This window comes from Thamnophis sirtalis, unplaced genomic scaffold (assembly GCF_051295495.1).
Source record: "Thamnophis sirtalis isolate CommonGarterSnake01/CBP01778 unplaced genomic scaffold, rThaSir2_p1.2 scaffold_4, whole genome shotgun sequence".
NCBI lineage: Eukaryota > Metazoa > Chordata > Lepidosauria > Squamata > Natricidae > Thamnophis > Thamnophis sirtalis.
Window position 1 is genome coordinate 111,150,570 of NW_028261384.1, and position 23,532 is coordinate 111,174,101.

Below are 23,532 nucleotides of genomic sequence, written 5' to 3' on the forward strand. Positions count from 1 at the left end.
CCATCCTGAGTGGAATACCTCGGGATGGATGGAATGGGTGGAGGGAGCTTGTCCTCCCCTCCGCCTCTCCTGCCAGCCCTTCCCGGGGGCCAAAAAGCCTCTGAGTTCAGTTTAGCCCGCAAGACAGGACCAACAGTGGGGGCAGCAAAGGCAATGTCCAGGCACAAGGCAGCTTGAATCCCGGCATGCACCTGCCTGGGCGAGAGCCTGGCTGAAGTGGGTGGCTCAACTGCCTCACTGGTCTCCTGCTTTCTGGTGCACCACCAATTCCACTCGCTTCAGATGTCCGTTGGAGCTGAAGCTGATCCACCACCCAGAAGAACCCATCTCTTTCCTCCTTTGGCATGTCACCCTTTTCCTGGCATGAAGACTGGGCAGGGTGGCTTCTAGGCTGTGCCCGGAAGTGGGAGGAGGCTGCTTCACCACCCAGCACTCTTCATGCAGCTGCCACTTTAGGACATGCTCCTGAGCATGGACAACACCAGTGGAGGTGGATGGTGTTAGGCAACCTCTGTTAAAGGGTTGTTCAACAAAGGGGTCACGACCCACAGATTGAGAACCACTGCACAAGGTGATATTATACATGGTCATCACACTGTAAAATATTTTGAATCAAAAGAAATCAGACATTAGCAGAAAGGATTAGTAAATGCCCTCTTCCAACAGTTTTTAAATATTTTTTTTATTTTTAATTTTCAAAATAAACACAACACATCCTTCTTTACATACTGTAGAAAGTGTATCAATTGGTTACAAAAAGACTTTTGTGCATCTCTTCCACAGTCAACAAACATAATTCATATTAACTCAAGTATTTTAACTCAGATATTTATACATGTTACTATCATAATATCTCCATTTTCATTTGACTATAATTGTTTAAACATCCTTCATCATAAAATATACCAAGATTTAATACATAACCACATACTGGCATTTCATTTACTATTTCTAAAATCCTCCATTAACACTGAATATTTACTGTAGGTCCTATTCTAGCTAAACATCCATGAGATCAGCAAGACATATTCTTCCTGTTCGCTGTCTCTACGTGATGGTTTAGGTCCGATTGGACCACCCAGCGGCAAAAGTATCGGCTGCGGTCTCAGAGCATTGAGACCGCACGTCCATATCGTCGTGACTTTGGCTCCTCCTCAGGAGTACTGCATTCAGTTTCAATCACCACAATATAAAAAATATATTGAGACATTGGAAAGAGCACAGAGAAGAGCAACAAAGATAATTTGGGGTTGAAGGCTAAAACAAATGGAGAATGTTTAAATAAATTGTATACATCTAGTCTAGTGAAAAGGAAAACTGTGGGTGACATGATAGCAGTGTTCCAATATCTGATGGGCTGCCACAAAGAAGAGGGTGATAAGAAAACAGAAAGAAAAACTTACAAAAGAAGAAACACAATAAATAAAATATAGATTTATGTACACAGATGTTTTGGAAAATGTATATCACTAATTTTGTCACTTTGTCATTTTCAACTCATTTTTTTTAAAAAAACCATCACATTAAATAATGTGGACCCTCATATTCAACAATATTTAAATGTTTTTAAAAATATATTTAGGAATATTTCAATCTCTTTTATTCATGTCAGGTTTGAAATGATGGCCAACACCCTAGATGATAGAATCAAGATCCAGATGGATCCTGAGAGATTTGAACACTAGCCCTTTCTAACTAAATGAAATTCAAAGTAGAGAAAAGTAACACTTAGGCAGGAAAAACCCAAAGTACACATATAAACTGGGAGAAAACAGGCTTAATAGTGGTAACTCTCTGAGGGATCTTGGACTCTTAGTAGACAACCAATTAAATATGAGTCAACAGTGTGCAGTGGCAGCCAAAACAGTCAATATGATCCTAAGTTGCATTAACAGAAGGATACAATCAAGATCAAGGAAAGTACTAATACTATTCTATAAAGCCTTAGTAAGACCACACTTAGAGTACTGCATTCAATTTTGGTCACCACCAGGGACGTGCAGTCAGGGGAGGCAGGGGAGGCAGGGCCGCACCACTGTCATCAGGAAAAGAAAAACAAAGGAAAAAGGAAAAAGTCTAAGGTAGTTGCTGACAGAGTCACAGTGGATGACTCTGCTTAGTGCTTAACTGCAGGAGGAGGCGAGAAAACCACATGCCTCTTTTACTCTACCTTTATGATCACTTGAGCAGAGTAAAGCAAGGGTTAAAAGGGGAAAATTCCTTATGCAAAGGAGGCACGTGGTTCTCTCGCCTCCTGTAGAATGCATTTTTAGAGGCTTCTTAGAGTTCTCTGGGAGCAACTAGCTCAGTCTGACCTCAGAGCTCTTGCCTTTCTCCTTTCACATTTTTTTCTTTTTATAAGGGCAGGCAAGAGCAGAGTTGAAATCCTCTCTGAAACAGCTGGAAAAGGTGCATATGTGTGAGGAGGGGGGAGGAATTCAAAAAGTTTGATTGCAGGCAAAGCCACATTGCCTTTTCAAACACACACACACACACACACACACACACACACACAGAGCTGGATAAAAGTATATAAGTCCAGCTTCACTGATTATCAGCTTCACTGATTATAATCAGTGAAGCTGGGCTTTCATGTTGTGAAAAGGCAACATGGCTCCACCTGCAATCAAAGGCTCGGATCGGAAGGCAGCAGGGGAAAGGGGGGGGAGGCAGAGGAGCTGCTTTCAAGCCATTGGAAAATATATCCAATCCAACTTGTGTGTTTGTGTTTGTTTGAGAGTGAGTGAGTGAGAGAGGGATCCAACTTCTCTGTGTGCATGTGTCTGTTTGAGAGAGGAGGGAGGGAGAGAGGGAGGAAGGAGGGGGAGGGAGAAGAAAAAGAATTAAGGAAAACTTATTTTGCAAGGGGAAAAAATGCTGTCGCTTTAAATCAGAATTGAGCATGCCTGGCTGTGGAATTCGGGGAGTTGAAGTCCACAAGTCTAAAAAAATTGCTGCCTCACCAGCCATAAAGCTCACTGCACGTCACTGGTCATCACACTATACAAAGATGTTGAGACTCTAGACAGAGTGCAGAGAAGAGCAACCAAGATGATTACGGAACTGGAGGCTAAAACATATGATAACCAGTTGCAGGAACTGTTCATTGCTAGTCTAGTGAAGAGAAGGATCGGGGAAGACATGATAAAAGTGTTCCAATATTTGAGGGACTGCCACAGAAAGGAGAGGATCAAACTATTTTCCAAAGCACCTGAAGGTCAGATAAGGAATAATGGATGAAAACTGAACAAAGAGAGATTCTTGGAAATAAGGAGAAATTTCTGACAGTGAGAACAATCAACCAATGGAAGAACTTGCCTTCAGATGTTGTGGGAGCTTCATCACTGGAAGCTTTCAAGAAGAAACTGGACTGCCATCTATCAAAAATGGTGTAGTGTCTGCTTGGGTGGGGGTGGGGTTAGATTAGATGACCTACAAGGTCCCGTCCAACTCTGTTAATCGTATGCCCAATTTTTCTATTATTGATCTAATATTTATATAGTGAAATAATTATCTGTAGTCTAAGAGGTTTCTATTCTCAGTGTTAATTCAACATAATACATAGCATAATTATCAAACCAAAATAAAATTGATATCTGTATGCCTATTGACATAATTAGAAATGTGAACTAAAACCAAGCACTATGTGCTTATTAACATAATTGGCTATTAACAATTCTGTAGATGCCTCCAGTACAAATTACCAGATAGCATAATAATATCTCAAAATTATATTAATATAATCGGGGATGCAGTCATACCAGAAATCCAAATTGTAAGAGGTGAAACTTGCATCACATGAGAAGACTTCCCTGAAGCAAGTTTCATCATTTGGGATTCTCTTTCAGCTCTAGGTTTTAAGAAATGTCATCCACTAGTTGATCCATAATGGCTGGAGCTGAGAACTAACCCAGATCATTAATACAAGAGTGAAAATTTTCAAGACTTTCTATAAAATAAAAAAATGGAATAAGCTGAAAAGAAGTTCATGAAACCCATAGAAACCTGGTGGAATGCCAATAGAATAAGATATACAATAAAGGTCTTTAAAAAGAGGCATTTGTGGTGGGAGGGTAAACAAGCAAGATGATAATTAATTGTTCTATTCCAAGCCACACCCCTTTCTATGGTGCATTTCCTAGCTTGAGTAAAGAAGAGAGATCACAGAGATCTATAAAATACCTATACTAGAGTAAGCAATTCAATAGATTCATTAGAAATCAATAAACAAAATCACAGGAAAAAACCCACAAAAATAAAGGGTTATATAAAAGGGTTATATAGATGTTTTAGAAAATAAGTAAATATATCCTCAGTGTTTTTGGTAAATAATCTGTTTCCCGTAATAAAGTGTTCCTGCAACAAGGTTGTAATAGACCCCCCCCCCCCGGGCAATCTGTACTACTTTCCTAGAAAAATCAATTACACCCATTACATTAGTAAATGCAAAGAAATCATTAAAAAGAATCTGAAAGGAAAAAAAATACACAGCAGAGAAAATTTAGAAAGGGAATTAGTTATATAAATAATTATGTAAGAAATTAGTGTACATACCCTCAAATTTATTTAGAAATATTTTATGCAATAAATTATTGACAATTGATAATTGCAGAATTTATTCTCCCCACCTCCCATGGCCTGTACCACTTCCCCAGAAAAACCCATCCATTGGCCATATGGCAAAACATCAAGAAACTGATTTCAGCATTTTTCATATTTCAGTATCTTTCATTCAAGCTTAATTTTTTTTTGCAAGAATTGCATAATACATAATCCTAAAAGTTTAAAGGAACATAAAGAGTAAGATTAAAAAAATATAAAATCTAAGAGGCAGATTGTAGGATGATTGACTTTTTCACTGTATCTGGGAATTCTTCAGCTTTGGTTGAGATGAATGGAAAAATAGCTAGAACGTGAAGAAAAAAATGGAACATCCCATGGAGAGGACATGTATTGTGGACCAGAAGATGCATACCGTCTGCTAATATAGGAGAGAGACATATTGAACCAGGTGGAGGAGTCAAATGGAGAATTAGTCTGGAATCCCTATGTTGGTATTAAAGGGGAAAAGTCTGACATCCCCCCCCCACACACACACTGATGCTGTTAATTCTTATCTAGTTACATCTGAGATGGTTCCTTTGTAAAGGTTTGACCAATAAAAGAACTAATTGACTTCTTCGTGTTTGGGTCTGGTTATTGTTCCCAAAGCTAAGCAGGTAGAAACAAAAACACCATAGACAAGAGTGATCACATTGACAACATCAGTATTATAGTATTATAATGCAAGCATCACTATTGTTACTTATACACTAAAATTTCCTATTTCTACATGAAAGTGTTAGAAGACAGCCTTTCATGGCACTGCAAGTCTCCTTTCATTGGATGGGTGTTTTTGATTTCCTGGAACTCTTGATGATCTCAAGAGAGTTTCAGTTCCTCAATTCTTATTGACTCTAGTCAACCTCATTTATTACTTGTTGATATTTTGGATCAAACTTTTCTCTTGTTCTAATTTTACAAGCCATGCTTAATCATGACGTGTATTTCAAGATTCTAAAACTATAATTTTAGTTAAGCTTGTGGAGTTGGTTATCTGATTGACCTATCTTAAAAAATCAGGCATCTCTTCAAATTCAGAATGAGATTCTATGTTACAACATGGTTTTAATAACAGTAGCATTCCATCACAAAGGGTCATTATCAACCATTAATGTCATTTCCCATAGTATATTTGCCCACCCCCACAAGTGATGGATTACATTATAAATCATGTTTTAAAAAGCCTAGCCAGATATGATATATGAAAGCTGCTAGAGTGATTTTCCAGATAAAAACTTCCTTTTTTCAAAGACTCCAGAAACTCTGTGGAAGCAGAAGTGGTAAATAAAATTAAGATAAAGAGATAAAATTAAATACAATTTAGGAAGGTACATTTTGATATTTAGTGAAATCAGAAAGCAAAAGGGAGACATAGAGGGAGGGAAGAAAAGAGATATGAGAACATGATACAACCTACATTTTCATACCAATCTCCATCACATTTTTTTTAAACCTTCACAATTTCAGTTTGTTTCTATATATTTTTTCTATGTGGTTGAAAAAAAATGTTTGTCTACTACTCAGAAGACCTTTTTCATCTACATCTACACCCAAATGTGGTCAGTCATGGAATATCCACAAAGGGAGATTTCTAGGGCATTACCAGAATCATTTTCAAATATATAATCTAGTAACCCAGTGCATCAATGTCAATGCAACCTAATGCAGAAGTAACATTGCCAAGTACTCTTCTTCCAAAATGTCTTTTAAAAGTTAAATATGAAAAAAATAATTGGGCTACTCTATAATTACTTCCTTATTTACACAACCTGCTAAACTACACTGTTTCTTAATGTGATGGGTAGTATGCTATTGTGAATGTACCATATTTTTCAGAGTATAAGACACACTTCCCCCTTTAAAAAAACCTGGAAATGTTGGTGCATCTTATACACTGAATACAGCCATTTTTAGCCTCCCAAAGCCCCAACCCCATCCCCTTTCTTCAAAAAACATGCCATTTTTTTGCAAAAACGGAGACTTTTTTGCCTTCCCTCAGCCCCCAACAGCCCTCTGCTGGCTTCAGCAGGATTGGGGCAAGGCAGAAACGGGGGCGTTTCTCCAGTCCTGCTGAAGTCTGTAGAGTGTGCTGGGGGCTGAGAGAAGGCAAAAACTTTCCCTCCCTTTATGGATATTCCATAACTGACCATTTTTCTTACTTACCTCTTTGAAATCTTGGTGCATTTTACACAGTGGTGTGTCTTATAGTCCAAAAAATATGGTAGTTAATAGCTTTTATAATCATGATTTATCACTTAGTTTGTTTTGATATTCCAGCAAATTGTAGTTTACTCCTCAGTAGAACTATTAGTTATAATTTATCATCATATGAAATGTGGTAATAAAATGCCCTAAGCAATTGCTTATGTTAGATCTTTCAAGACTTGGGCGAAAATGTTCATCAACAGATTTGCAAAAATCAATTTTCTCTTTTTCCTTGATAGAATACTGACTTCTTTCATACAAGAAGTCTATCAGGGGCTGATATAGGCATCTCTGGATGAAATTGGAATTAGAAAGATACTTAAAGAGGTTGATTAGAAAGAAACAACCATACACACAACCCCCCCTAAAAGTTTAGTTTATTCAGTAAAGCAGAACAAAACAATATCTTTAACAGTGAAATATAACACAGACAAGAGACATCCACAGATAATCCAAGAAAACAAGACAGAAAAATTCAATAGAGGACTATAAATGTAGGAGAAAATGTTATGTTCCATTTCATGAAAATGCCTGATCAACGTAAGTTACTGAGGCTGCCTAAGTTATTCAACAAGTATATGACACCGTTCCCAAGTAAACTTATACCAAGCCACAAAATACTTGTTGAATCTTCCATTTTGTACACAGCAGGGATATTACAAAATAGCAATATGGCTTTTGGTATAAGCTATCAGTATCTTAGATGATAATCATTATTTTTCAAGTACATTTCAAAAAGATACCATCCTTGGTGTAGATCTATGTATATTTCCTTCTCCAGGTATTGGACCAGGAAACATATATTATCTCTTCTATTTTGCATCAATTTGTAAAATTTCTGAAAGCTTATTTGATCTACTAGTTGAATTATGTATCATCCTAATTTATTTTATTTTTTTCATTTCTTGTGGTTATCAAAAGGTTATGCAAGATAATATCAGCTCAACCTGCTAAGTGTCTGGCTTTGCCAAAACACTTCTAAAGGAGAGAAATAATATTGTTAGCTAAAGAATATGGAAAGCATTTTAATGTAGAAGTTAAGACATCATGTTAAAAACCAGGAGTTTGAAAATGTAGAGGTAAGTGACTTTTTGACAGGTACCCTCTCTCAGACCTTGGAAGGAGACAATGGCAAATCCCTTCTGAAAATTATTGCCAAGAAAGCTGTAGAAACTTGATCATGCAGTTGCCAGGAGTTGAGGTTGACTGAAATGTGCTAAATAACAAAGTTTGTGAGGAAATGACTATTTCAGGAGATAAGTGTTAAAAGGCCTATGTACTTCTGGAAAGGCTGAAGCTATAACTATCCATATTATAGGCTAGTATTAAAGGGGAGCCATTTTATACAGGAAAGAACAGGAAAAAATAGGCCACACAATTTAAACTCCTCTGCATTTCAGGCGTTTACCCAATTGCATTACACCCTGATCCTCATTTCACTACAAATCAGGAAATATCAGCTTCTGGAATTCCAAAACTTCCAAATATCCATATTCAGCATCTATAAAATGCATTGATAGTTATTAGGCATGCAGGGTTTAGTTAAGTAATGTACAGAATGCTACAGTTTTCCTGGTTTGAGAGATAGTATTTACATCCTTCCCAACCATCCTTTTCTATTTTTATTCATTTATTCAGAAATGTAAAAGAAAGGTCAGTAAAATGAATAAATGTAATGAACAGAATAGAACAAAACATTGAAATAATTTGTCAGAATCCCAATAGTTGAGAAAGGACACATTTGATATTGTTATTTCTCATGCTATAGATGATTGGGTTGAACAGGGGTGGAAGTATGGTGTAGAGAACAGTCAATCCAAAATCTAAGTAAGATGAAATGTTAGAGGGAGGTCTCAGATAAGCAAAGCATCCACTTAATAATAAGGTAGACACTACTATGAGGTGGGGAATACAAGTGGATAAGGTCTTTTGCCTTCCTTTTTCAGACGGGATTCTTAACACTGTCTTAAATATCACTGCATAAGATAGAACTATAAAAGTAAAACAACCTAGTCCAGCAATGATACCAACTAGAAGAACTCCAATATCACATAGATTTAAGCTAGAGCATGATAATTTTAACAATTGTGGAATGTCACAAAAAAATTGGTTGACCACATTAGAACAAAAAACGACGGAAAAAATGCAAATGGCATGCAACATTCCATAGAGAAACCCTATCACCCAAATTAGAATAACTATTTCAATGCAGGTTTTCCGATTCATTACTATCTCATAGTGCAATGGATGGCAAATGGCAACATACCGATCATATGCCATTACTGTCAGGAGGAAAAAATCAGCAGCTCCAAAGGAGAGAAAGAGAAAGATTTGAGTCACACAACCAAAATAGGAGATGTATCTGGTGTTCATGAGAGAATTTATCATGGATTTGGGTACAATGACTGAAACAATGGCCAGGTCCAGTAGAGACAAATTCTTGAGAAAGAAGTACATGGGGCTGTGCAGTCGATGGTCTAAAGTTACTGCAGAGATGATGAGAAGGTTTGTTGTTATAGTTGCCAGATACAACACAAGGAAGAAGAAGAAATGCAAAAGCTGCAGATGCCGGTTGTTTGAGAATTCCAAGAGTAGAAAGTATGTAATTGCAGTTTCATTCTCCATGTTTCATTTATGACAGCTGACATGACTGCAAGGAAACAGAGGAGGGAGATGCAGTTTGATTTCTACACAGAAATCTCCTCAAATTCTATTCCTGTTTCATAATATCTTTTCATATACTGCCTGAATTCCAATTTCTGGGAAAAAATATTTTAAAAACCTTGTTATCTACTTTATACAAATTATACTAAAACTATTTTATGCAATTATTAGCTTCAAATCTCTTCCAGCAGAAAAATTATAAAGCCAACTCTGATATGTAACATATAAAACATATTCAAATAAACACCAATTTTCTCCAGAATTGAACGAAATACTTTTTCTGTTAAACTTTTAATTTATAACTGACTTGTCTCTATAGATTATATCTTTTAGGTTTTTAAGAGTATTAAATATCTTACCACTAAGTAAATGATGTCCTACTAATTTTCATGTAGTGAAACATTTATCTACACTCATAGAGATTTTCTACACTATATTAATTTCTGTTTTGTTTTCCTCAAGAGACTTGTATCCTAAAATAAAAGTTCATTTATTGTCATAATTAGTCATTAAAAACACAATAGCTATCTCTAAATACTACAGGGCCTGTTATTATAACCCACAGAATTATAATAGCTCAAATTGTTAACACAATTTATCAGCAGTGTAAATTGTGAAGTGAAACATGGATCACATGAGAAAATCTCCCTCAAGCATGAGATTCTGTTTCACGTCTAAGATTTTAAAATTTTCATCCTCTATTCTGCATGTCATGTCTGAGGAAAGAATTTGAATTAGGCTAGGGTAGGGCCACATCATTAATGCAGGGGTGGCAAATTTAAGCCTTTCTGCAAATTATAAAGGAAAAAGGCAGAAAAAAGAATTACCAGGAAACCCATAGAAACCTGATGGAATGTCAATAGTTACACAATAAAATCACAGAAACTAGTGGCATTTGTAGTTGGAGTGCAAAAAAAATCCATTATGATTATTGTATTGCTGTCATGTTCCGGCGTTCACGTTGCAAACAAACAGAGATTCAGTTTGCTTGGTGAAAAACTTTTATCTCTATCTAAGAAACTACGTGATAACCAACACTAAATGACAATGATACAAAGGTAATCAAATCCAAATCAGTTCTAACCAAGTTAACACCATCACCTATATATCTATATAAATAAAAATATAATGGTTGTTTGTTCAAAATCACTAATCTCCAAAAGTTCTTCACCAATTGCTTTGAAATTTTGACACAACATTGCATTCAAATACGTGAATGTTTTATATGCGTATATTACATAGATGTCACACCTGTGACAGGTAAAAACATGATTTTTTGTATCATGCGCTATCTGGTGGATGTAAAAGCAACACACACTATGCTAAATGTTTCATGATTCCATTTCAATGTTTCCAGCACCATCTGGTGGCCATAAAAGCAACACACGCTATACTAAATATTTCATGATTCCATTTCAATGTTTCCGATTGCATTGTTATATTGAATTTTCAGAGATTTCAATTTATTTTCATTTTGATTTAATTATTTCATGTGACATTGCATTGTAATTGAGCTGTGTCATTTACCATAGCATTCATTTAGTGAGTATACTATATTCGGAACAGTTCGGCCTCTCTCCAGCTTCGTCCCGATGGTCCTTTTATATGTGTGGCTGGGCTGCGGCCACACCCTTTCCCCTTTCCGCCCCTCCTCTGATGAGCTTTGGCCATTTCCTCCAAGTGGAGCCGAAGCCCTTCAACCTCCCCCTCCCCTCCCGCCCAGACTTTTTTGTCTGTGGCAGGGCGCCACCTGCGCCATCCCTCAGCCTCCTCCCCCCACCCTTAAGCCAGCCTACCCCCAGCTAGCCCAGCAGAGCTCCAGAGGAAGCGGAGGTGGAGCATCTCCTCAGCCCAGCTGGCTGCATGCACTCTCAGCCCCCTCTCACAGTGAGGGGCCTTGCCAAGGTCCGTCTGACGGGGTGGCAGCAGCGATGTCAGCCTGAGGTGCAGCAGGGCTTGGGTGGCCCCTCGGTGCCCTGTGAGGTGGCACACTGAGGACTTTTCCTCCTCTGAGATCCTGGACATTTCACTCTCCTGGGCCACCAACTTGGGGGAACCCGAGCACAGCTCCTCCTCCGAGATGCTCAACAACTTCCACGAAGGTGAGATTGAAGCTGTTTCTTCCTATTAACTGCCAGTGGGGTTGTGAGCTAATTGGGTGGGAGCTTGGCTGTGTTCTGATTGGGTAGAGGTGTGTTCTGATTGGTTGGGGGTTTTGTGCTCGGCTTAGTCTGAGTTGCCGGGGGATTTGAGCTGGTAAACTGCATTGCTGTGGTTTGGCTTTGTGTTTGTGTCTGTGTCAGGTCTTCATGGTGGGTGTCAGTCTGCTTCATGTATGGAATGGAGGGGTTTAAAGTGGCTTATGATGCAGCTGCGGTCTGGCTTCTGGTCCTTGGTCGCCATCCAATTTAGCAAAGTGGGGGAAAGTCCCTATATGTCATGTGATGCTGCGGTGACAATGTGAGTTTGACACTCATGCACTAAGGTATTAAATAAGAAGATCCATAGAGAAAGATTGTAGGATTACTAACCCTCACTTTGCATCTGGCAGTTCCACAGCTTTGATTGGAATGAAGGGAAAATAGCTGGAAATTGAAAAAAAACCTGAACATTCGATTTGGGAGGGGAGGGCATGTACTGGAAAGTAAATATACATACAGTCCACTATTCAGATGGAAATAAAAACTGCCATGTCCATATGTGGAGACAAGAGTAGCAATATAGCAATAGCAGTTAGACTTATATACCGCTTCATAGGGCTTTCAGCCCTCTCTAAGCGGTTTATAGAGTCAGCATATCACCCCAAAAATCTGGGTCCTCATTTTACCCACCTCAGAAGGATGGAAGGCTGAGTCAACCTTGAGCCGGTGAGATTTGAACCGCCACACTGCAGATAGCAGTCAGCTGAAGTGGGAACAGCATTGTGGTACAACTACCACCCCTTTTAAACACACACTAAAATAGTCCATTTATATATGAAAATGGTAAAAGAATGCCTTTCATGACACTGTAAGTCCTTTCCTTTGACTGGTCAATATGATTTCCCCAAACTGTTGATAATCTAAAGAGAGGTCCAGCTCAGAGGTGGGTTTCAAAAAATTTTATTACCAGTTCTGTGGGTGTGGCTAGGTGGAAGGGGCTTGTGACTGAGTAGGTGTGGCCAACTTGACATCACTAGCACATACTCAGTCACATGACCCCACCACCAAGCCACATCAACTGAAACAGTGGCAAAAAAAATGGGACTCCAATGGAGGGAAGGGGGAGGAGAGGGGGAAAACTCCCCAAAAGAGACTTTTGGAGAATGTAGGGGCAAAATTGGGTAAATTGGAGAAGGCAGGGGAGGGAGTAATTCAGGAGAAAACTATCGCAGTAGTTGGGGAGATTGTAGAGGCAAGTATACAGAAGAAAACTGTTGCATACTGGGGAAAGCAGTTGGGGACATTGGAGAAGGCAAGGGAAGGAGGGAGGAATCCAGGAGAAAACCGGGTAGGCAAGTGGGCTGTGAGAGAACAATGGAAAGGAAAGGGTGGTAGATAGAAAAAATGCAGTTGGAGATGCTAAACTGTGCAAGCAGGGCAAGAGGGAGGGAGGAAAGTTCACTCGATCCTGGCTTGGGAGAAGGGGGGAGGAGGACACAGCTGTCAACCCCCCCCCCAAAAAAAACCAGGTATGGTGTGGGACATGGAAAATCACAGAGCTTGAATATCAAAACTCCCCTTCTCTAGAAGTGCTTCTCAATAGAGAAGTGCTGTTAGTGTCTGCAAGTTCAAACTTTGCTCACTGGCATAGCCCTGACAATTGATAGGCCACCCACTGGCCATGTTCCAGACTCCACAGCTGATGAGGATCCACTCCTGAGCATGCTGCTGCTGTGGATTGTGTCACCAGATCCCTCCATGCCTCTCCCTTCACCACCTCCACCCCCCAAGTATGGTGAGTTCCACAATGGGACTTGACACTGGATTGCACACACGCACTTGTGTCCTGCAGTCATAAGAGGTGCCCCCAAGCCACTTTGGTTTCTCCTTTCATGTTTTGTTTTCATGCCTTTGGGTGGAGGGAAGCGGGCCCTGTGTGGCATCCTGGCTCTGTGCTCTGCTCTACCCAGAAGCACGAAAATTGAATGCAAAAAGTTTGGCTGCCTCGTCAAGTCTAGGTGCTCATTTTCCTACTTATAGGCCAGGCCGGGCCTGCCCACTCGCCTGCTTGCCGCTTTCCCTGCTAACCCAAATACTGCTTAGCTGTTTGTAGGCAGGAGGAGTTAGTTCTGTGGATCCACATGGCGATGGCAAAGCAGGACAAGCGTTAGAGCGGGCCAGTTTGGTGGCATGACCAGCTAGTGCAATAAAAATTGTTCTATGTATGTGCAAAATCAAAAAACAAGATGGTGGCACCTATAGCCAGGAGAACCAGTTCAGGGATCCAGCAACCCAGGCTGCCAAACCACTAATGGTTCAGCTGAACCAGGCGGAACCGGTAGGAAATCACCTCTATTCCAGCTCCAACAGGTCTCATTGAACTCTAGTTTAAAAAAAAGGGTGTGTGTGTCAAGACTTTTCCAGTTAAGACTGTTTCAGTAGTACAGAATATCAAAATCTATAAGCAAAGGAGATATAGAGGCCTGCATATTATTGGAAAGAATACAGATTTAACTAGTCATAATATGGGCCACCATTAAAAGGGAAACCATTTTATACCCTGATCTTCACATTACTAAAGTTCAGGTGTTCTCAGCTTCTGGAAAGCCACAGTTGTCCAAGATCCACATTTAGCATCTGATGTGTATTAACAGTAATAAGGGATGAAAAATATTTGCTGAAAAACTTTTGGAATTCCACTATTCTTCTGTTTGTGAGGTTGGATTTACCTGTATTTCACCTATGTCTCCATTTCTAACATATTCCCTTCTTCAGATCAGAAAAAGAAAAGGTAATGTAGGAAATGACAAACAGCCAACAAAAACTGGGTCAGTGAAAACAAAAGGACTTTATTGAAAGAAAAAGAAAGCAGTTTAGAAAGTGTGATGCCCTTGGGCTACACCTTCAACAGGAGGTTTTTAGTCAAGAAACACACCTTGGATTTCAAAAGATTACATTTTATAGTTTTCTATCTTGATGCCCCCTCATGCCCCTTCTACATCAGATCCATTGACTGATCACAGGTAATCCTTTTGAAATAACATAATCTCTTTACATGTTCATCAACACCACCCCAAAACTGGCCATAATGTAATTTGCTAGCATGGCTTTTTCCTATCTCAATCTCCTGGGCATTAAGGAACGTTTCCTTAGCAGGACCTCTTTCTAACCATCTTCAAACAAAAGAACATTTATTTCTAACACACAACACTGTTATAGATTTGTATACGTCCTTTTCTCTAACTATTATAAAGCAGACTAAGGTTTATTTATATTTCTACTATATACCTACATATTATTTTATTTTTGAATTTTCTTATTTCCTATATCAGAATACTAAGTTATCTTTTTTTACTTTGTTTGCTCAAATTACTTTCTCTCATATCTATCTGTTACACATTAACTCTTCTAGCATTAAGGAATGTACGCAAAAAAGTTAGAAATGAAAGTTCTTCATGAGAGATGATGTCCTTTCTTATAAAAGAATCATATAAGAGGATTTGTAATTTTAAAAGGTTACAATTGATTTTATGCATATCTTTTACAGCAGTACATGTTTAACAATTAAATGATTAAAAGGAAAATACTTTAATAACGGCATAATATATTTCTACAATAGAACAAATGTTTATAGAATGATAAGTGTCCCTTCATTACTATTATTCCCTTCACTATATTTTACTTTTGGTTTCCTTTATTCTTTGCAATAAAAGTATGTAAAACTGTAGTTAATAGAATATAAAAAAATAAAGATTTTCTTCAGAACCTCCATAGTTTAGAAAGAACAAATCTGATATTCTTATTTCTCATGCTGTACATGATTGGATTGAATAGGGGTGGAAGGATAGAATACAAAGCAGTCAATCCAAAATTTAAGTAAGATGGGGTGTCAGAGGTAGGTCTCAAATTGGCAAAGCATCCAGTTATAAAAAACATAAATACTACTGTAAGATGAGGAATACATGTGGATAAGGCTTTTTGCCTTCCTTGTTCAGAAGTAATTCTTAGCACTGCCTTGAAAATCATGGTGTAAGATACAATAATAAAAGTACAACAGCCTAATGCTGCAGCAGCACTAATCATGAGAACTCCAATTTCAACCCGGTTGAAGCCAGTGCAGGATAGCTTTAGCAAGTGTGGAATTTCACAGAAAAACTGGTTGACAACATTAGAACAAAAAATGATTGTAAAAGTGCCAGTAGTATGCAATGTTCCATAGAGAAGACCTGCAAACCAAACCAGAATCATCATTTCAGTGCAGCTTTTCAAATTCATAACCTTCTCATAGTGCAGTGGATGGCAAATGGCAACATATCGATCATATGCCATGACTGTCAGAAGAGATAAATTGGAACCCAGAAAGGAGACAAAGAGAAATACCTGAGCAACACAACCAAAGTAAGAAATGTGTCTGGTATCTATGAGGGAATTCACCATGGATTTCGGAACAATGACAGAAACAGAGCCTACATCTTGCAGAGCTAAATTCATCAGAAAGAAGTACATGGGTCTGTGCAATTGTTGGTGAAAAGCTATTGCAGAGATGATAAGAAGATTTGCTGTTGTAATTGCCATGTATAACACAAAGAACAAGAGAGAATGTAGCAACTGCAGCTGCCGAGTTGCTGAGAATTCCAGGAGCAAAAAGTAAGGCAATGCAGTTTGGTTATCCATGTTTCATTTATCACAAAGCTGCATGTCATAACTGCAAGAAAGCAGAGTAATAAGCAGTTAAATGAAATTTGTAAAGTGACCGTTTCAGTTGAGAACAGAAAACAAAATGAAAAGTAAAGCATGGATGAATAAACATAGAATCAGACAATGGGGAAAAAACAACATTTTTGTGCTAAAAACAAAAATACAAAAAAAAAAACCACAGAAAATCCATAAACCTCACATTTTTCCTTCTTTCCTCTTTCCAGTTCTATTACTTCATCTGCTGATCAACAGGATTGCCTAGGATTCCGAAAACTCTGCTCAAGTCCATTTTCAACCATGAAATATTTGGAGAAGTAACAACTTTTCACTACTTGTAAAGGATGGTGGTAATGTTGGAAAATTGGAGGTTGTGCTTTGTGTGGTGCCCTGTGTTTCTAGAAGAAAGGCAATGTAAATCTAACAAAGGAATAGAAAAATAAATTGCTGTATCATTTACTTGGAAATCCTGGTGTGTTTGTTTATGTGACAAACAGATGGAATTTTTTCCCTTTCAGTTGCCCTAGCAGCTGTTAGATTAAAAACATAGCATTAAAGTTCCTTAAAATGATACATGAGATTCCTACACATGTATATAATGGTGCATGGTTAGAAGAAGTAAGATAGCACTTTATTTAAAATGTAACTGCTATTTTAATATTCCCTTGGTGATATACATGATTATCCTGCTTCCATGAGTGTTTAGATGGAAAAATGAGACATAACCTATTACAACTATGATCTCTGACATCTCAGCATTTTTACAAAAATATGGATCCACATTTTCAACAATAACACTTAAATGCAAAAATGAAAGAAGGAGAAAGGACATTTAGAAATGTTACCATCCATTTCGTTCATTCATTCCTCAGAGGTTGTAAATTACTTTGTTCATGCTAATTTACTTATTAGTGATCTGTTCAATCACTCAATTTTCTTTCAAAATTCATTTACATGCATAGAGGTTTAATCAAAATTTATACATATGTAACTGAAAAATTACCATTACTATCTATATTGAAATTTCTCCAAATTATGATTGATTCTGATTGATATTTACTTTTAAATATGCTAAGATTCACATTTTGTAAAAATAATCTTTTTAAAAATATTCATATCTCTTCCAAAAGAATTTAGCTTCTTATTCCATTATACCTGAACACTACTTTATACAATTATTTGATTCAATTCTCTTCCCAATGGAAAAGTTATAAAGCCAAGCCTGAGAATAACAAGTCAGATATATTTAAATGAACACCAATTTACTCCAGAAAAGAGAAAAATGCATTTTCTGTTACGTTTACAATTTCTAAACCTTACTATTTATTTCCATAGATTGATTCTTCTATTGTATGCTTTCAAGAGTATTAAATAAATTAAATATTAAATAAACTTTATCCCCATAATTTCCATGTACTAAAAAATCTATGTGCACTCAGTTCACTGTTCCTGTTCTGGATGTATATTAATATTAGTTTTGTTTCCCTCAAGAGTCTTGCAAAATAACACCAAAATAAAATGTATTTCTGGGTATTTATTAAGATAATTAGCTATTAACAACATTGTAACATAATAACAACATATTGCATAATAATGTCTCAAACTGTTAAGAGAATAGGGGCTGCAGTCATGCCAGCAGTGCAAACTATGAGAGGTGAAACTTGTATCAAATGAGAAGACCTCCCTGAAGAATGTCTCATCACTTTGGATACTATTTCACCTCTGGCTTTTAAATAATCCCAATTTCCATTCTGCACACCAGGACTGGAGAAAGAGCTTGGACTCGGCTAGGTTAGGGCACAACATTAATGCAAGAATGGAAAATTTAAGACTTGCTGCAAAATAAAATGGGGAAAAGGCAGAAAAAGAAATATCAGCAAACCAGGAGTGGGGTCTGGCTGCTGCTATTGCCTATTCGCTCAGGGACATGCATGTGCAGTATTAAAAAAAATGCAAAAAAACAAGATGTTGTTTTTTGTTTCAGTTTTGCTTAAATAAAGCAAAAAACAAGATGGCAGCACCTACAGCACTGCCAAGAGAACCAGTTCAGGGGTATGGCAGGCCGAGTTAACACCTACTCAGCCAAACTGATCTGAAATGATGGGAATCCACCTCTGCACCAAACACATAGAAATCTAGTGGAATGCTAGTAGAATAAAGTATACAATAAAACTATAGAAACCAGTGACATTTGTAGTGGGAGTGCAAACAAAATAATAGTTCATTATTATATGCCTAGCCACACCACTTTGTAGGGTGCATTTGGATGCATGAGAAGACTGCAAATACAAACCTAAAACAAAGCTCATAAGATGAGATACATTGTAAGCCCATAGAAGCCTATAAAATACTTTGAATAAGTTATAAAGTAAATCCATAGAAATCAATAAGAAACACACAGAAGAAACACAGCAAATAAGATTTAGAAATAGAGTCATATGGATATATGTTTTAGAAAATAAGTTTACATATCTTCAATTTTATTGGGAAACAATGTGTTTCCTGTAATAAATTGTTACCTGCAGTAAGGTAATAGTAAATTACCTGCAGGGAATTCCTGAAGCTGCGACCACTTCACCAGAAGAATCTATCTGTAGCCCATGCGACAAAACATAAAGAAGTAGATTTCAATGGTTTCATATTTCAGCATCTTTCACTCAGTTGAAGAATATTTGCAATGATTACAAATTTAAGCCTAAAACTTTTAAGAAATATACTCTGCAAAGTACAATAATGTTAAGATTCCTAGATGTAGATTGTAGGATGACCAAACCTTGTTCTGTATCTAGCAGTTCCACAGTTTTCACTGGGATGAACAGAAAAATATCTGGACCATAAAGAAAAATTTGAACATCCCATTTGGAAAATCAGGGCATGTACAAGGAGGTACAGAATACATACACACCACTAAACAGATAGGAACAAAGACAGCAGTGTCTATAGATAAAGGCATGTTGACGAAGTGACATGGCCAGCAAGCCACTCCCACAAAGCAGGCCACACCCACAGAGTATGTTCCAAAAAATTTTGAAACCCACCATTGCCTTAAAGTCTCACATTTATATGTGAAAGCAGTGTGGAAGACAGCCTTTCATGGCATTTCAAGTCTCCTTTATTAGGATGGCTCGATTGTGTCTCCTACAACTTTTGATGATCTCCAGAGTGTTTCTGCTCCCCAGTTCTTATTGGTTCTGATCAACCTCATTTCTTCCTTGTTAATATTTTATTAACAAAATAGTTTTGTTAATATTTTGGGTTGAACCTGATATCTCCTCAAATTCAGAATAAAATTCTATGTTTACAGCCTGAGTTGTAGTAATATTAGCATTCCATCATAATGGATGTCATTATCAAACCTATAATGTCATTTTCCCCAGCATATTTCATGTCCCTCACAAGTGGTGGGTTATATTATAAACCATGATTTAAAAGGCCTGACAAGATAAGAGATATGAAAGGCATTATGAAAACGGTTTTCCAAATGAAATTCTCCTTTTTTCAAAGATTCTAGAAACTCTGAAGAAGCCTCAGAGAATAGATTCATGTGAAATTAATGTACACAGATTGAACTTTAATGTTGGCTCTTTTTTAATGGAGTGCCTTTCTTTTGGCAGAAGCAAACAACTCCCATAGAAATCTCTCAGTGGAGCTGCAATTCCAGAGATTTTTGTTTAAGGTGTTAATTCAGTAATTGAATTGATTCTGTTTTGTGAATGTGAAAAGTTCTATCATTATTTTGGGGCAGTTCAGATGCTGCTAAATCTCTAACATTTCTCAGAAGCATGACTTACAAAGGATTGAACTGAGAGGCTAAACCTGCATCTCAGCTACAATGCCCTTTGTAGCTATTTACTATAAGAATGGAGCAAAGAGATAAGAAAAAAGTCCATTTCTGGGAGAAAAGAAAAAAACCCTCACTGAAAGAAATATTTAAAAACTCCACAGTTTAGATAGGGCATAAATGATATTCTTATTTCTCACATTGGATTAAAGAGTAAAGGAATACTGGAATTTAGGATAGATAACTGTCCTATCCCTGAAAATGATACTGACATTCAACTGAGAGGAGGGGGACCTTGGAGTTGATTTATTAACAGTGCCTATGACAACTGATATTTTACAACTGGTTTTTTACAATGTTTATGATGGTCATGTGGGATGGTTCACTTTAATGTCTAATGGAAGATAGCCATGGGAATGTATGTTTATTCGGTTCTCAGGGCAGTTGGTAAAGGAAACATCTTCACACTTGTGTATTGGCTAAAATCTGCATTCTAACTAATGGGAGAGGTCTCTACTGCTTTAATTCTATTCACATTGCCTAAGGGGATTCAGACATTGCTTTGAACTTAATTGTTTCCATTCTATTTAATAAAAGGTTCCTTTTGAAATACTCCATTTCAAGAGTCTTACTTTTGAAGCTAGGAGAGGAATCCTTACATAGATAACATTAAATCTAACCAAGCTGGGATGCTAGAAAGAGGACTCAGATATGCAAACAAAACAGTTTACAGAAATATGTGAACTACTGTAAGATAGGGAACACAAGGGAGAAGGCCTTTAGCCTTCCTTACATAAACAGGATTCTCCTCACTATTTTGAAGATTGTCATGTAAGATACGATACAAAACAGTCTAATCATGCAGTACCATGAGCTGAAACAACTCCAGTTTCAACCAGTTGAGCCTAAAACAGAATATTTTTAGTAACTGGAATGTCACATAAACAAAAAAACTGATTAAAATCATTGGAACAGAAAGGGATTCGGAAGATGTTGCTGGTAAGCAACATTCCATGGAGACTGGTGATCCAAACTAGAATCATTATTTCACTTCAATTTTCAAACTGATTAATGTCTCAAATTATACTTGATTTCAAATAATAATATGCCATGATTATCAGGAAATCTAGTGGCAATGCAGAAGACCATTATATTTTGAGGAGTTTAGCCATATGTTTTGATTTCTACTTCATATTTAAAAAGATTAAAAGTTTATAGCCCATTCTGAGCTAACCTGTTTGCTTTTTACTCTTGCAGGCTGAATAAAGTTCCCCCTCCTTCTCTCTCTCTCTCTCTCCCTCCCTCCCTCTCCCTGTCTCCCTCCTTCCTTCTCTGCATGGGGTAAATCTTGCCATAGTTGTGTAGCTTTTCTGATTGGTGAATTTCTCAGACTTTCAATTCTCATTCCAGATTCATGTGCCACTTGGTCAAGGTAGGTTTTGTAGTATCATGACCATAGAAAGAAAAACATGAAGTCATCATGCCAAATTTTAATAAAAACCCAGTACTGGCCTTTAAGCTGAGAGCTTCAGCAGAGAACCTACTATTGGGTAATGCAGAAATTGGCCACACTTGCTTTATGTCTGTTGTTATTAACAAACTCCTGGTAGCTTATAAGAAATATTGCTTGGATGTATGCTTTTTTGTGAATGAAAGTACATATATGTTTTCCAGGATAATGTTGCATAATCCAATTTGAGTTGGTCACCAGGACCAAAGGTTTATTTTTCCAAGCTTTCAGGCTTGTGTTGAAGCCCATCACTGAGAACTTCTCTCTCTCTAGAATATGTGCATTTGCCTATTGTAGGCATTGTACTTACATGATTCCTGGTAGTGGGTAGCTTTAAGTTGTTAACTAGGGTCTTGATAGCTGACCAAGGGCACAGTGGCACAAGGAAGCAACAACCAAGAACTTAATAGTTATCCATCAATGTCCAAGATAACAACTTGTTATTTTTAGGTGCAAAGTCATGTCCAAATCATTGTGACTCTATGGACAACATTCCTCCAGGCCTTCCTGTCCTCTACCATCCTCTGGAGTCCATTTAAGCTCATGCCTACTGCTTCAGTGACTCCATCCAGCCACCTCATTCTCTATCATCCCCTTCTTCTTTTGCCCTCAATCTTTCCCAACATTAGGCTCTTCTCCAGTGAGTCCATGGGGAGAGATAACAACTTAAAGCAACACAAAACCAGGAATCCTATGAATATAATGCCCAGTGCACCTCTTCTGGAGAGATCTCCCTGTTGAGATCCAGACCCTTATGACCCTCCCGGCTTTCCGCAAAGCCACCAAGTCCTGGCTGCTCCAGCAGGCCGGGGGGCCTGTGAAACATCCAGCCCCGTGGAAATTGTGAATGTTGCGGTTTTGTTTTAAAGTGTTGTCTTTGTCTAGTCTTCCCCCTTCCCTTGTCTATTGTGAGCCGCCCGGAGTCCTTCAGGAGTGGGCGGCATACAAGACAAATAAATACAATACAATACAATAGATAAGTTCTCCGAGGATGAGGTCCAGCATGAGCCCAATTCTAATAGAATAAACCTTTGGTGCCAGTGACCAACTCAAATTGGATTCTGTATGATTTTTATTTTTTACTTTTAAATCCGTTTACATTGATTGATAATAAAAGTTAACATATATTTATTCATCTCTTTATTCACTATAGCTCCAAAGAAACCAAATGTTTGGGCATCTGATCACTTCCTTGACATTTGGCAAAAGTTAAGGAGGAAATCAAGAACTGTAAAGGGGTTTGAAGAATGATTTGACCAGTAGAACCAAAGTAATAAATGAAAAATATTTTGGAAAATTCTTGAAACAGATCCAGATGCCACATAGTCAAATGAGAAAGAGATTCATGGGGTTGTACAATTAATCACCAAAGTTATTGCAGAGATGAGGATAAGATTTGCTATTGCAATTGCCAAAAATAGTGCAAAAGAAACATCTGTTTAATTTTGAGAAACAAATGAGCAGAAAGTAAAGCACTATGTCCATATTTGCATATTTCACTGATAACAAAGATGACTGATGCAGAAGTGGACAATAAAATTAAATATGATTTAGAAAGTTACAGCTTGATTTTAGAAAGCAAAAGGGAGAGACATGAGGAGTAAGGGAGATAAATGATAACAGATTACAACTTGCATTTTGGTACTTGTATGTATATTGAAGAAAGAACCAAATACCTACTGTATTTTCTTCATCCCTCACAATCTCACTTTTTGTTATAGTTACAAAATGTTTTCTAGTACTCAGAAGATCTTTTTCGGCAATGTCTACAATCAAATGTGGTCAATTCTGACAATTATATAGTGAGATTTCCAGGGCATTACTAGGTTTGTTCAGAAAAGTATTATCCAATATCCCAACTAATATTCCTCAAATAAAGGAATAATTTATTTTTCTTATTTTTGGAAAAAAATGCCCTCATATATAAATATGAA

At 37.5% G+C, this 23,532-nt stretch overlaps 2 protein-coding genes across 2 annotated transcripts; both read right to left on the reverse strand.

The window, feature by feature from the left end:
• Positions 1–8,517: 8,517 nt before the first annotated feature.
• Positions 8,518–9,432, reverse strand: LOC106544414 (olfactory receptor 14A16-like). The gene has a single exon (XM_014060673.2). It carries the CDS (start codon positions 9,430–9,432, stop codon positions 8,518–8,520), a length of 915 nt encoding a protein of 304 aa, XP_013916148.2.
• Positions 9,433–15,371: 5,939 nt separating this feature from the next.
• LOC106544415 (olfactory receptor 14A16-like) lies at positions 15,372–16,310 on the reverse strand. Its single transcript, XM_014060674.2, has one exon. It carries the CDS (start codon positions 16,284–16,286, stop codon positions 15,372–15,374), a length of 915 nt encoding a protein of 304 aa, XP_013916149.2. The 5' UTR covers positions 16,287–16,310.
• Between the last annotated feature and the right edge of the window lie 7,222 nt (positions 16,311–23,532).